This window comes from Chrysochloris asiatica, unplaced genomic scaffold (assembly GCF_000296735.1).
Source record: "Chrysochloris asiatica unplaced genomic scaffold, ChrAsi1.0 scaffold00250, whole genome shotgun sequence".
In the NCBI taxonomy this organism is placed as follows: Eukaryota; Metazoa; Chordata; class Mammalia; order Afrosoricida; family Chrysochloridae; genus Chrysochloris; species Chrysochloris asiatica.
This window is the reverse complement of record NW_006408768.1, coordinates 958,443-970,834: the sequence shown is the minus strand read 5'-3', so window position 1 is coordinate 970,834 and position 12,392 is coordinate 958,443. Positions and strand designations below refer to the sequence as shown.

The 12,392-nt window shown below is 38.9% G+C and overlaps 1 protein-coding gene across 1 annotated transcript in view; it reads left to right on the top strand.

Annotated features, from left to right (window-relative positions):
* Positions 1-12,392, top strand: part of PROSER1 (proline and serine rich 1) — a 38,865-nt gene that overhangs the window by 8,206 nt on the left and 18,267 nt on the right. Inside the window, exons 4-9 of the mRNA XM_006873711.1 lie at positions 1,961-2,055; positions 3,446-3,539; positions 5,885-5,995; positions 7,617-7,700; positions 9,701-9,779; positions 10,473-10,568. Of these exons, the coding sequence (XP_006873773.1) occupies positions 1,961-2,055; positions 3,446-3,539; positions 5,885-5,995; positions 7,617-7,700; positions 9,701-9,779; positions 10,473-10,568 (559 nt within the window). The remainder of the gene's footprint in view (positions 1-1,960; positions 2,056-3,445; positions 3,540-5,884; positions 5,996-7,616; positions 7,701-9,700; positions 9,780-10,472; positions 10,569-12,392) is intronic.

Genomic DNA, 12,392 nt, shown 5'->3' with positions numbered 1-12,392 from the left:
GGTCAAACCTACTAGCTGCTCCCTATCCACAGTCTCCATGTGGCAGAACCAACTTGATGGCTTTTCACAACAACAGTAGTGTTAAGCACCATGGGTTTGTACTTTGGGAATGGTATGCCTACTTACCTAACTGAGAAACTTAATTTCTTCCTAACTCCTTGAGCAGTACTATCTTCTATATGTGTAAACATTAATTTTTTGTATCACCTTTACTGAGGAAAGTAATATATGTAAGTTTTTTGTTGCTGCTATTACTGTTACTTTATTAACAGCCATGTTGAAAAATATAGTTAAAAACAAAGAGGCCATAGAACTTATAAGTTGACCTGTAATAATTACGTTGAAGGAGCCTGCAAAGACGTGACACCATGCATCTCTGCCACAGCACTCTGCTTCTCAGCTGGGCATCATAATCCATTGGAAAGACCACACAGAGCTCAGACAGACATCCATTCACAGTTAGGGGGATTATTAAGGAAGTTGACAGGTTACAGTTCTGGGTCAGAAAACTTCAGGGCACAGTTGTTTACATCAGGACAGCCTCTTCAACTGTACTCCAGGCAGGCCTCTCTGGCCCTTGGCCCTTTGGTCTGGCTTCACACTGTTCTAGCAATGTTGCATAGCTTTTTTAGGGCTACTGATCAATGCCCAAGGAATGCACCATTCCACCTAACCCTCAGCCTGAGGCACTTGGCTCTAGCTCCCCAAATTAATTGCCTGGAGTCCCCCACTCTGCAAATAAGCCTTCTGCCCAAAGTTAGCTTTGCTTGCTCTGTGGGCTGGGGAGTCCAGTGCTCTGGCTCATGCTCTGGCTCTTGGTTCTCCTGCTGCTGCTCCTTTGTTCCTTCTCTGGTTTCACAGCTCTGTCTCCTGTATTGAGAAGGTTCAATGCATAGATATCTTAGGGGTTCAAAAGAACACGCTCCACTCACGGCTCTTCTTCTTTGAAGGAACTGAGATCCCCTGGTCATTCTTCTGAATTGGCTCATTTTATTCAAAACCATGTTAGAGTTTCAGGTTGTTATAATCACAGTGAACCCCGTTACCAGTCACTCACAACTGAGTCATATTATCCATAAGCTGCTTTCCCCACCTTCTCTTACTCACACCCATCAGAAAAACTGCAATTTGTGGAAGTTTATAAGGATATGGGTGAAAAAGACATTCAGTAACTCCCTACACTGCAGAGCCTAATCAGCTCATTCACACAATTTTAGAACTTCCTTTTGAGTTGCCAGGGCTTATTTTTGAGGACTCCTAGTGTGACACTGTAGTATAAGCACCAGACTACAAGGTCTGTTTGAACCACAAGGTTGGCAGTTCAAACTCACAAGTAACTCCTTGAAAACCCTATACAGGGTCTCAGTGAGTCAGAACCGACTTGACAGGACTTAATAACAACAACAGTTTTCACCTAAAATGTTTACATTAATATTTAACTATACTTTCCAACGTATAACCGTTTGAGGACTAAGGTGCACCTGACCCAAGCCATGCTGTTTTCAATAGCGTCATATATATGTGAAAGTTGGACAGCGAATAAGGAAGGCCATGGAAGAATTGATGCATTTGAGTTGTGTTGTTGGCGAAGAATATTAAAATACCATGGGCTGCCAGAAGAACAAACAAATCTGTGTTGGAAGAAGTACAGCCAGAATGCTCCTTAAAAGCCAGATGGCCAGACTTCATCTCTCATACTTCGGACATAATATCAGTACATGGAGGACATTATGCTTCGTAAAGTGGAGGGTCAGCAAAAAAGAGTAAGACCCCAATGAGATGGATTGACACATTGGCAGCAGCAGTGGGCTCAAGCATAACAACAATGTGAGGATGGTGCAGGACCGGGCAGTGTTGCGTTCTGTTGTGCATGGAGTCACTATGAGTTAGAACCAACTCGTCAACACCTAACAACAACATACTTTCCAAATAATAAAAGACACGATTTTTATATTAATAGAAAATGGTGGCTGTACATCCAGCAGAAGTGGTTAATATCCTCAACTGCTTCACCTTCAGTAAAGACAAACTAGTTGCTCTTGAACTATTAGCTTCGTAAGTATTTTTCTTTTTACTTTATTAGAAAAATGTTTAATACCTTAAAATAATCTTTTAGCTTACTAGCGTGTATTATTGTGTTGGAATTATATTTGTGAATGGGACACTAGTCTATGAAAGCATAGTGCTAATTTTTTTTTTTTGAATGAATACAGTGCTTCTTCATATGGTTATAACTTACAAAATAATGCATCTCAGTAACTTGCTTTACCTTTGTACTTAGAGTGATTGGAAAGCTATCTGGTAAAGACATGAAATGTAGAATGAGGAGCTTCTGCCACTACTTACAGCACAATTTTTGGCAAGATGCATATGCTTTACTTGCTTGTAAAAATAAGAATCGAATCTAACATAACTTAGGGTATGTGAGTTCCAAGTCATGTTAGGTACATGAAAACATCTAGCTGGTGTTTGGTAGATGACTATAGGGAACGTAAAAACAAAGAAAAAGAAAGGAACCTGCCCCTTCAGGTAACTAGGAAGTGTCTTAAATTGCTGCTTATTTATGGCACATGGATTAATAATGTGTGGATGTTCACAAAAGCACAATATGAAAGTAAACCAGTGGTAAAGTTTCATTTTTAGATCAACCATGATTTTTATGCATTTGACATAGAGGTTTATTCTGTAATCTCATCTCTTAACATGAGAGAAAGATCTTTCCCATAAAGATGTATAGTCTTAGAAACTCTTTATAGGGTCTGAATGAGTTAGAATTGACCCAGTGGCATTGGGTTTTGTTCCAGTTTCTCTCTTAACACACTCCCTGTAACCAAACCCACCAAGATTGTGTCCGTTCTGACTCATGTTACATGTCATCAAGTCGGTTCTGACTCATAGCAGCCCTGTAAAGGTTTCCAAAGAGCGGCTGATGAGTTTGAACTGTCAGCCTTGCGATTAGCAGTCCAATGCTGATCCTCCAGCTCCACACCAGGACTCCTGGGTTTCTAAGACTAAATCTTTACAGAAGCAGACAGCCTCATCTTTGTCCTGAGGAGCAGCTGGTGGGTTTGAGTGACCAACCCAATGTCTAATCCAAAATTCCCTGTAGAGGGTATATTTTAAGAATATAAAAGTACTGATTTTTATTTACGATATTACGGTGGTGGTTTTAGGTGCTTAGTTTGATAAACTTCAGTTATTTACTATCTTTATGTAAGCATGTTACTTAAATTGGCCTAGTACAACTGAAAACTTAGAAGTGTGTGTACTGTTAATAGCAGTTGAAAAAAGAAATGGGTACATTGTCTGTCTGTAAGAGGAAGTAAGGGGTAAAGTAGTCAAACTTGACTCCCAGTGTAATGGAGATACATTCATTGAAATACGTTCTGCCCTGTATGTGTGTCTACATTCTAAAATGAAAAGCTAATTTTAATTTCCTTGGTAGAAACATTGTTGATGCACAGAATTCCCGTCCCATTGAAGATTTATTCAGGATAAATATGTCTGAGAAGAAACGGTGTAAGAGAGTTCTGGAACAGGTAATTTTCTCAAGACTGCTATGTCAATGGTACACAGTAGTATTGCTGAATGCTGGTGAAGAGAAAAGTACCTGCCCTGATCCCGTGTTAACTCTGGTGAATTGCCTGAGTACCATTATGAGAGGGGTCAAGAATGAATGTCACCTGACCACTCAGCATGGAGCTTCATGTGGTACTTCTGTCTCATTTCCTTTGTAGCTTTGGTTCCAGACTGTTGTCTTCAACTCTTTGTATTTAAAAACTTGTTATTGTTAAGTGCCATCAAGTTGATTCCTACCAGTAGCAACCCTGCATAGGGTTTCCGAGGGGCAACTGATGAATTTGAATCATGGACCTGCAATTCAAACTGATTTTGCAGTCCAATGCATTAACCCACAGCACCATACCAGGGCTCCATTTAAGAACTAGACTTTTAAAATTTGCTTCATCATCAGACTTGTGTTAATCAAGTTCCTAAGAGGCGAATATCAAAACAAAATTCTAGTTTATTAATATAAACTGTACAAGAGTGAGAAGTAATACTTTCCCAAGTGCAAAATCCTGATTTGATCTCGTAAGGTAATTGTTGCCTTAGAGTTGTTTTGGCTGGAAACTCAATTGTTTTATAGACTAGGCCTTAGCTCATTGTATATTAATTACTTTTCAGGAAAGTAAACTTATAAAAGAGCCTTTAAAGTGTTCATGCCTTTAGTCCAAATGTACTTGCTCTGAAAGAATAAGCAAAATTAACTTATTCACCTACTACTTTCTATAATGAGACCCTGGAGCTTCTGTATCTATAATGACACTGTAGGATTCGCACTGGAGTGCTAACTACAAGAAAGCCAGTTCAAACCCGAAGGCACTTAACAACACCACCTATTTTTAATAACCAAAAAGTAAGGTCATTTTTAGGATTGTATTACTTGTAGGAGGCTGGTTAATACAAGCTACAATTGCACTATTTACAGACAACTCCTACTTGCCTTTTAATTCAAGACTTAATTGGTTCTGTCACAACCAGTGAAGTAAAATAAGAACAGGCTAGAATGGTTACAATTTGGGTGATTTTGTTGTTAAATGCTGTTGGGTATTTTAGAACAGAAATTATAGGTCGAAGCCCTACAATGGGAGACTCAGAAGAGTGCATAAGCCCTTTCAGGAGACTTGGATTATTGGCAGGACTGGAAAACCACATTCAAAGCAGCAGAGTTGGCTTTCATCTTTGATTGGAGTGCCACCATCTTGGAGGCTTTGCTTTATTATTATGTAAATTTAACCTCATTTAGAAACAATTGAACCAACTCCTATCCCTGTACCCCAGAATTCTTCATCTCAGTCACCCTCACTTGCTGCATGTGCAGCTTTTAAATCTTTGAGAAGGCTTCTGTCCTTTTCTTGCTAAATAAAGAACAGAAGTGACTGTTCTGGCTGACCTGCATATTCACAGAGACACAGGAGCAGATTTTGCATATAACCCGATGACTGCTGTACACAGCTACTATAACTGTATGTGTTTGTTGAAAGTGGATTTCTAAAGGCATTATAACTATGTACCAAAATAAGACATGTACATATGTAAAACTTAATATTCCTATACTGCAATGTGAATGTATTTGAGTGCATGTTGTGTGATAGGGCCCTGATGCGGCTCTGTAGCATAAACACTGGACTGATTACCACAAGGTCAGCAGTTCAGACGCACCAGCCACTCTTGAAACTGACTCGTTGGCATACAGCAACAACAGTATTGTATGATATAGGGCATTTTTGAGCACCAGTTCAAAATGTATCAATATTTTTTGGGATATGTAACAAAAAACAAACTAGACAAAAATCTCCTGCCTCCGTATATCTAATAGTGTGTTGCATTGTATGTAGCACAGTATTCCGTAAATAACTTCTCCGTAACACAATTCTGGACACCCAATGCCCTGTTTTCTCAGCTGAGCTGTAAACTCTTTCAGAGTAGGGTCCATGGTTCTGCAAATTCTCTGTCCTCCTTGCTTTGTGTATACTACGAGTTCAGTATTTGTAGCATTGGACTGTCATTTCTTGGTGGTGGAGAGATTATTCAGATTAAATAGCAGTGAACATTTCTGCACACAATTTACATAACCCATTGTGAAAATAACTTTTAGGAGTAGATTTGTTGCTACATTAACAGTATTATATGTGACCATTTTAATAATACCATTTAAATAAAGTGATTTTAGTCATGTTCACATGTAGTAGATTGGCATATGAACAGATTGAATACAATGCTGTTCTTTATCTTATGTTCCTTAGCTGGGCTTCTCAACACCCAGAATACTGACTTTCTGAGTGCATAGTTTTTTACTTCACTATTGTTTGTTATATTACAGGCTTTTAAGGGAGGCTGCAAAGCTCCTCATGCTATGATATCTTCCTGTGGCACAATTCCAGGAAATCCGTATCCCAAAGGAAAGCCTAGTCGCATAAATGGAATTTTCCCAGTAAGCATACTTTTATGAATATATATGAAGGTTTTCATGGCTAATAATTAAAATTTTCAGTTTTGATACTTTTAAAATGCCAATGTTGTTTTCACAAGGGAGAGGATTTACTAACTTAATTCATTTACTTAATTCACTGATTTGTCTCTAATTGAAAGTTCATATTTAAGGTATATTAGAATATTTGAAATCTAAAGAAAACAAGCCATACATAAAAGAGCATGATTTTTGTTTTATTTTTACTTTGTTTTTGCAAGCATTCTATTAATTAAACAGCATTTGTCAAGTATTATATATTCCTTAGGCAGTTTCATAGTTACATTTGGGAGACGATGTTTGTAATGTTCCAGTTGTGGAAAATCCCATGGCATAAATACTTAAACTGAAAAGTCATGTATGTTGGAAAGAAACCTGTTTTTATATTACCTGATGGTGGTGGTGTGCCGTGGAGTCAGTTCCACTCATAGCGACCCTGTACAGGGTTTCCAAGGCTGTAAATCTTTACAGCAGCAGAAAGCCTCATTGTTCTCCCGCAGAACAGCTGGTGGTTTCGAACTGCTGACTTTGAGATTAGCAGCCCTATTTGACTTTGAGGTTAGCAGCCCTATTCGTAACTACTATGCTACCAGAGCTCCATTTATATTATTTAGTGTTCCTCAAATCATTTTGTAAAATAATGGAATATTTTGTTGGTTGTGTAACAACCCCAAAATTTAATAAATTAAAACAGCACACATTTGCTGCAGTACACAGTTTCTGTGGCCCAGAATATGGGAGTATCTTAGTTGGATGGTTCTGATTCAAGCTCTCTTATGAGGCTTGATTGGAGCTCAAGAATATGGTTCCAAGAGTGGCTCACTTATATACCTGGAAAGTATAGGCCTTTGTTCCCTGCCACGGGGACTGCTTGAATGTCCTCTGCTTGGCAGCTGTTATTTTCAAGAGCAAGTGATCGAAAAGTGGGAACGTGGCAGTTGCACTGTCTTTTTTAACAGTCTTAGAAGCCAAACCCCAGGATTTCTGCAATACCTTATGTGTGACACAGATCAGCTCTGTGCACTGTGGTAGGGGCAGCCCAAGGCATGTAGAAGCTGAAGATCTTCGGGGCCATTTTGGAAGAGACTTTCATACTAATTAATGTGTACTATTTGCTCTGTTCATTACAGAAGTCTTGAATGAGTCTGATTTACCCTTGCATAGTGTAAGCAGTCACACTTAATGGTTACAGAAAATACCACTTTTCTCATTTTTTTTTTTCAACTTTATTTTAAGTCTTCTTGATTCTCTGAACATTGTATGTGCAATGACATCAGAAGTCTTATTTTTAGGTACTTCTTTTTGCAGCTAAAAAAAAATAATGTTACACACTTTATGTTCCTCTTCTCCCCTTTGTGTACTGTATGTTTGCTTCAGTGTAATTCCAAATGTATGGAAGATTCTCCAGCATGTAAAGGTTGAGAGCCTAGTTAGGTTGTGCTCCCTGCCAGAGCAGAATTGGCTCTATAAACCAAATTTCTTAAACTTCTACCAAGTGAAGTACTTTACTTCAGTATAACACTAGTGTTATTGTTGGTTTGGGGTTTTGCTTCATTTTGTTCTGAATGACGTTTTTTTTTATTAGGGGACCCCATTGAAAAAAGATGGTGAAGAATGTACCAATGAAGGCAAAGGAATCGCTGCAAGGATTCTTGGCCCATCTAAACCAGTATGTTTAGAAAATAAATGATTAAGCAAGTTCTGTCTGTACAAAGCATACATTTAGTTTTCGTGTTGCCAAGTTCAAAGTGTAGTAACTAGAAAGCCTTGGAGAGTGAGAGTGAATGGTGTAGGAAGAATTAATTCTTGGTCAGCAATGTTTTGGTATTTTTCATTAATCTACTTTAAAGTGAGTCCAGTTCATTTTATTTTTAATCCTGTGACATTGAACTGTGCAGTTGGAAGCATGGAGTAGGGAAAGTTGACTTTAACTTATACTGCTCACTGCCATTGAGTTGATCCAACTTTGAGTGAGCTGTAGGATAGAATAGAACTGTTCCCTAGGGTTTCCAGGACGGTAACTCTTTACGGGTGCACACAGACTCATCTTTTACCTGTGGAGGAACTGGTGGGTTTGAACCATTGACCTTATAGTTAGCAGCCCAGTGTTTAAACCATTGTATCACCAGGGCTCTTTAACTGAGATTTTAGTTTGACTAGACTTTTCAAAGCCCCCTCATATTAGTGAAGCAGGAATGGAGCCAGAGGCTTGAGTGTATTTTTTAAGAGAGGAGGATAGTGGCTGGTTGAAATATAAGATGAATAGGAGAAAACAGCCTTTTGATTGAAGAATTGTTGAAGTACCAGAGGCCTTCACTGACCACATAACAACTCCTCTGACGAACCAGTCACAGACTCCTCTGTGACTGCACAAGGCTATTGCTTCAGACAGGCCCAGCATTAGGAGAGCTACAAAGAATCTGAGCCCCTCCCCACAGGTGCAGTCCCTGACTCTGCCCCAGCTGCTCGTTCTTTCTCTCAGGAGATTCTAATAGCGGATTCTGTAATGATCAGTTTTTTTAATGTACTTTGCGGCTCCATCAACTATAAAATATTTTCAGATTTGTGGCTATTTCATAAAGCAAAAAGGCTAAAAGCATTGAATTCCTAACTCCAGTCTGGGCCGTGTGGTTCTGTGGTAGCATGTGTGAGCCTCCTAGCCAGTACGCCTCAAGCAGTCACCCCTCCTCTGTCAGTGGAGCCATGTGTGTTACTGTGATGCTAAACAGACTTCAGTGGAGCTTCCAGACAAAGACAGACAAGGAAAAGACAAAAAGCAGCTAGTAAAAACCCTGTACATCATAGCATCTGATCCATTGTATATGGTGCCATGAGCCCATGACCCATTACATGGCAGCTAAAAACAATACTGAATTCCAACGTACAGTATATAAGAGTTGCCAAAATGCCAAATAGTACGACAACCAGTACTTTTTTCCCCAAAGGTGAAAAGAGGATGATAATGGTAGGATTGAGCTTACGAGGATCTTGCCATTGGAGGTTCTTGTGGTTAATCAAGATTCTAAAGCCCTAGCAGGTTTCTTGTGTTACATAAGTGGAGATGGGTGTTTATATATTGACCTAGGCCAGGTGAGAAGAGGACATTGCTTTGAGTATAATAAAGACTGACTTTTATATAAGGAGTGATAACTGAAATAAAAAATAAACACTGCCACTGTTGTCTTTGGAAAAATTTACCTTTGGTATTTAATAGGGGTCGCATGTACAAAAGCATTTTTCATTTGTGCCATATGTTGGTACAGTAGGATTTGACATGGGGGGCATTAGAGCTATGTACTGTTGTGTTACTTCTGGTTCATAAGCACCCTGTATAGAATTTCTCAGAGCAGCTGGTGGGTTTGAGTTGCCAGCCTTGTGGATTAGCAGTCCAGCGCTTTTCCTACAGTGCCACACCAGGACCTTTTAGCCTAGTGTTGTTAAGTGCTATATAGTTGGTTCCAGCTCATGTTGTTAGTGCTGTTAAGTCGATTCTGACTGTATGCAGTTTCCGAGGAGCAGCTGGTGGGTTTTGAACTACTGACTTTGTGATTGGCAATCCAGTATTTTTCCTACATTACCACACTGGTACTAATTTTGTTGGATAGCATGTGTTTTGCCTTTTGCTTTGTTACTTTATTTTCTAACTGGAATATTTTCTCCTTCACCTAGCCCCCTTCAACGTACAATCCACATAAACCTGTTCCTTATCCCATCCCTCCATGCCGGCCACATGCAACTATTGCACCAAGTAAGGAATTCCTTTCTTTTCCCCCTGTATTTTTTAATTTTCTGTTTTTGTTTCTTTTTCTTATTATTAAATTGAAAGTAATTGTTGGCATACAACTGTTTACTCCTGAAATCGAATGGGTCTCATTTGACCATGGTCAGCTCTTAGCACCTGTTCCGAGCAGTGTGGCCAACAGTGTTTGTGTGGGGATTTTATTCTGAGAAATTAAGTATAATATTTTTTATTGTGGTAAGAAAGCATTTGAAATCAAAAATTATTTTTAATGATTATTTTCAGTTTTCATTTTGGTAAATTAATAAGAAATCATCTTGAATCCCTTTTTGATACTTGATATTTAGATCACAGGCAGCACTAATGTATTTAGTTTAGAAAAGTTAGGGGTGTGTGCTTAACCGGAAAGACAGTTTCAAATATGGTAGGTGTCAGCCACTATCCAGTTCAGTTAGTTTACATGTGGAATGAACATGTAATGAGAAATATGAATCTCCAGTTCTCCCATTTGGTCCCAGATAATTCACATGATTTTCAGGTATCGAGGGAACTTTAAAGGGTAGTTTTTATATATCACTGTCACCTAACCTTAGGCCCAAATTTTCAGCAATTTTGAAAATATATTAGACAACTGTATCAATACTTTTGGCTGCAAAATAAGACTCTACTGTAATTCTTTTTCTATTATGTTTTTTATTTTAGGTGCTTATAACAATGCAGGTCTGGTACCATTAGCAAATGTCATAGCTCCAGTTGACCCTCCTCCACCACCATACACATCTAATCCAGTAGGAACAGGTAAAGTCATGATATTACAGTTGGAGGGTAAAGTTATATGAGGTAGTGGAGTCCAGGATAAGGGTGCAAACTCTTGAGCCTGGTGGGACTGATTGTGAGTCCTGGGTTGTATGGGCTTCCATTTTCCCATTTGTTATGTAGGATAGCATTTACTTTAATGGTATTAGTATTGTTTAATAGTATATGCAATGAATATTTGATGATTTACCGTGTGCTATTTTGTAGGTGCATAAGTGAACAAAATGTAATTCCTATTTCCAAAGAGTTTGTAGTCTATTGGGAAATATACAAAAGAATAGAGAACATAATTTTTAATATATTTAATTTCTGACATCATTATGTAATATACAACAAATGGCACATTAGATTTTATAAGATGAAATGCAATGATTAGTGTGCTGTGACATAGTTTAGGTGCTGTGGACATACTAGCCCACATAAGCAAATGTGAGCTGTTCACATAATTAACCACTAAAATGTATTGACCCAGTAGAGCAACTGCCATTTATAATTGAATTAAGAGTTTTTAAAAAACTAAAAATGAACTGGTGGTATGGAACCAAGATGATGTATTAGACAGAGCCTCTACAGCAGAGACTGGAGAAACCTTGTGAAATGCATATGCATTATGGTCCTGGAATCCAGAACTGCAAAGGAATGGATCACTCATGAGAGGTATGGTAATGGCGCTGTAAGGTTGGTTTGAACCACAAGGTCGGTGGTTCATTCAAACTCATCAGGAGCTCCTTAGAAACTATATGGGTTCACTATGAGTCAGACCCTACTCGAAGGCACTTAACAGTAACAGAGGAGTAAATTGCCATCCGGCTCAGTGCAGCCATTTGGCAACTGCACTGCCCGCACATCAGTTATCTGCATCAGAAAGCTGTGATATTCCGTCTTACCGCAAACAGTCTGCTCTGACCAGAAGGCCCCTCACTCAGAATCACCTAGTGGGCAGTCACATCCCCTGTCCTCATTGCCAGTTTTGTGCCCACATAGCCATTTTTCCCTTTTACCCTTTTCTTTATTTTCTTAGTTCTTTCCTGTCCGCCACCATTGTTTATCCTTTTTATTCTTTCTTCCTCTCCCTCCCAGTTTGTTTGTTTTTTTTCTGTTTGATTATTTTTGCATTAAGTAGCACCCACCCCTGGCCCTTTGTAGAGTGAGCACAGCTTTTATGCGTCAGCCTTGTTTGGCAGCTAACCAACTAAGAGACAGGTATTGAACTTACCCTGTCTGGAGCAAAGAGGAATAGAAAATCAAAGAAGCAAGGAAAAAATTAGTCAAAGTCGGATGGATCATGAGAACCCCAGCCTCCAGGAACCTGAGTCCAGAAGAAGTATATGGTGCTTGCTGCCACTGCTGACTGCTCTGAAAGGGATCACAAGAAGGGTAGAATGGGAGGAAAATATGGTGTCAAGCTTAAAATTTTAAAAACCAACCAAGAAATGGGCCTGTGGGTCTGATAGGGACTATGACCCTTATGCAGTCTGGGGCTCCTCTTTCAGCCAAGTGATGGTGAACTCTTAACAAGGAGATATGCACTGTTTAGAGCAAATGACCATATGTGATTCAAAGATAGTATTTAGCCAGGATTGAAACTTAAGGCCGAATGGGATAGAAAAGAAAGATGAATAGAAATGGTAAACAAGGCCTTAAGTGGGAAGTGTTACATTGTGGGGATTGCCATTAGTGTCACAAAAAGTGTCTGAATTTTTTTACATAAAGCTGATTTGCTCAATAAAAATATTTTTAAAAAGAAAAGGAATGAACAAATACCAAAGGTATGGAGCTGGGAAGTGGCATTATACGGTATGGGTT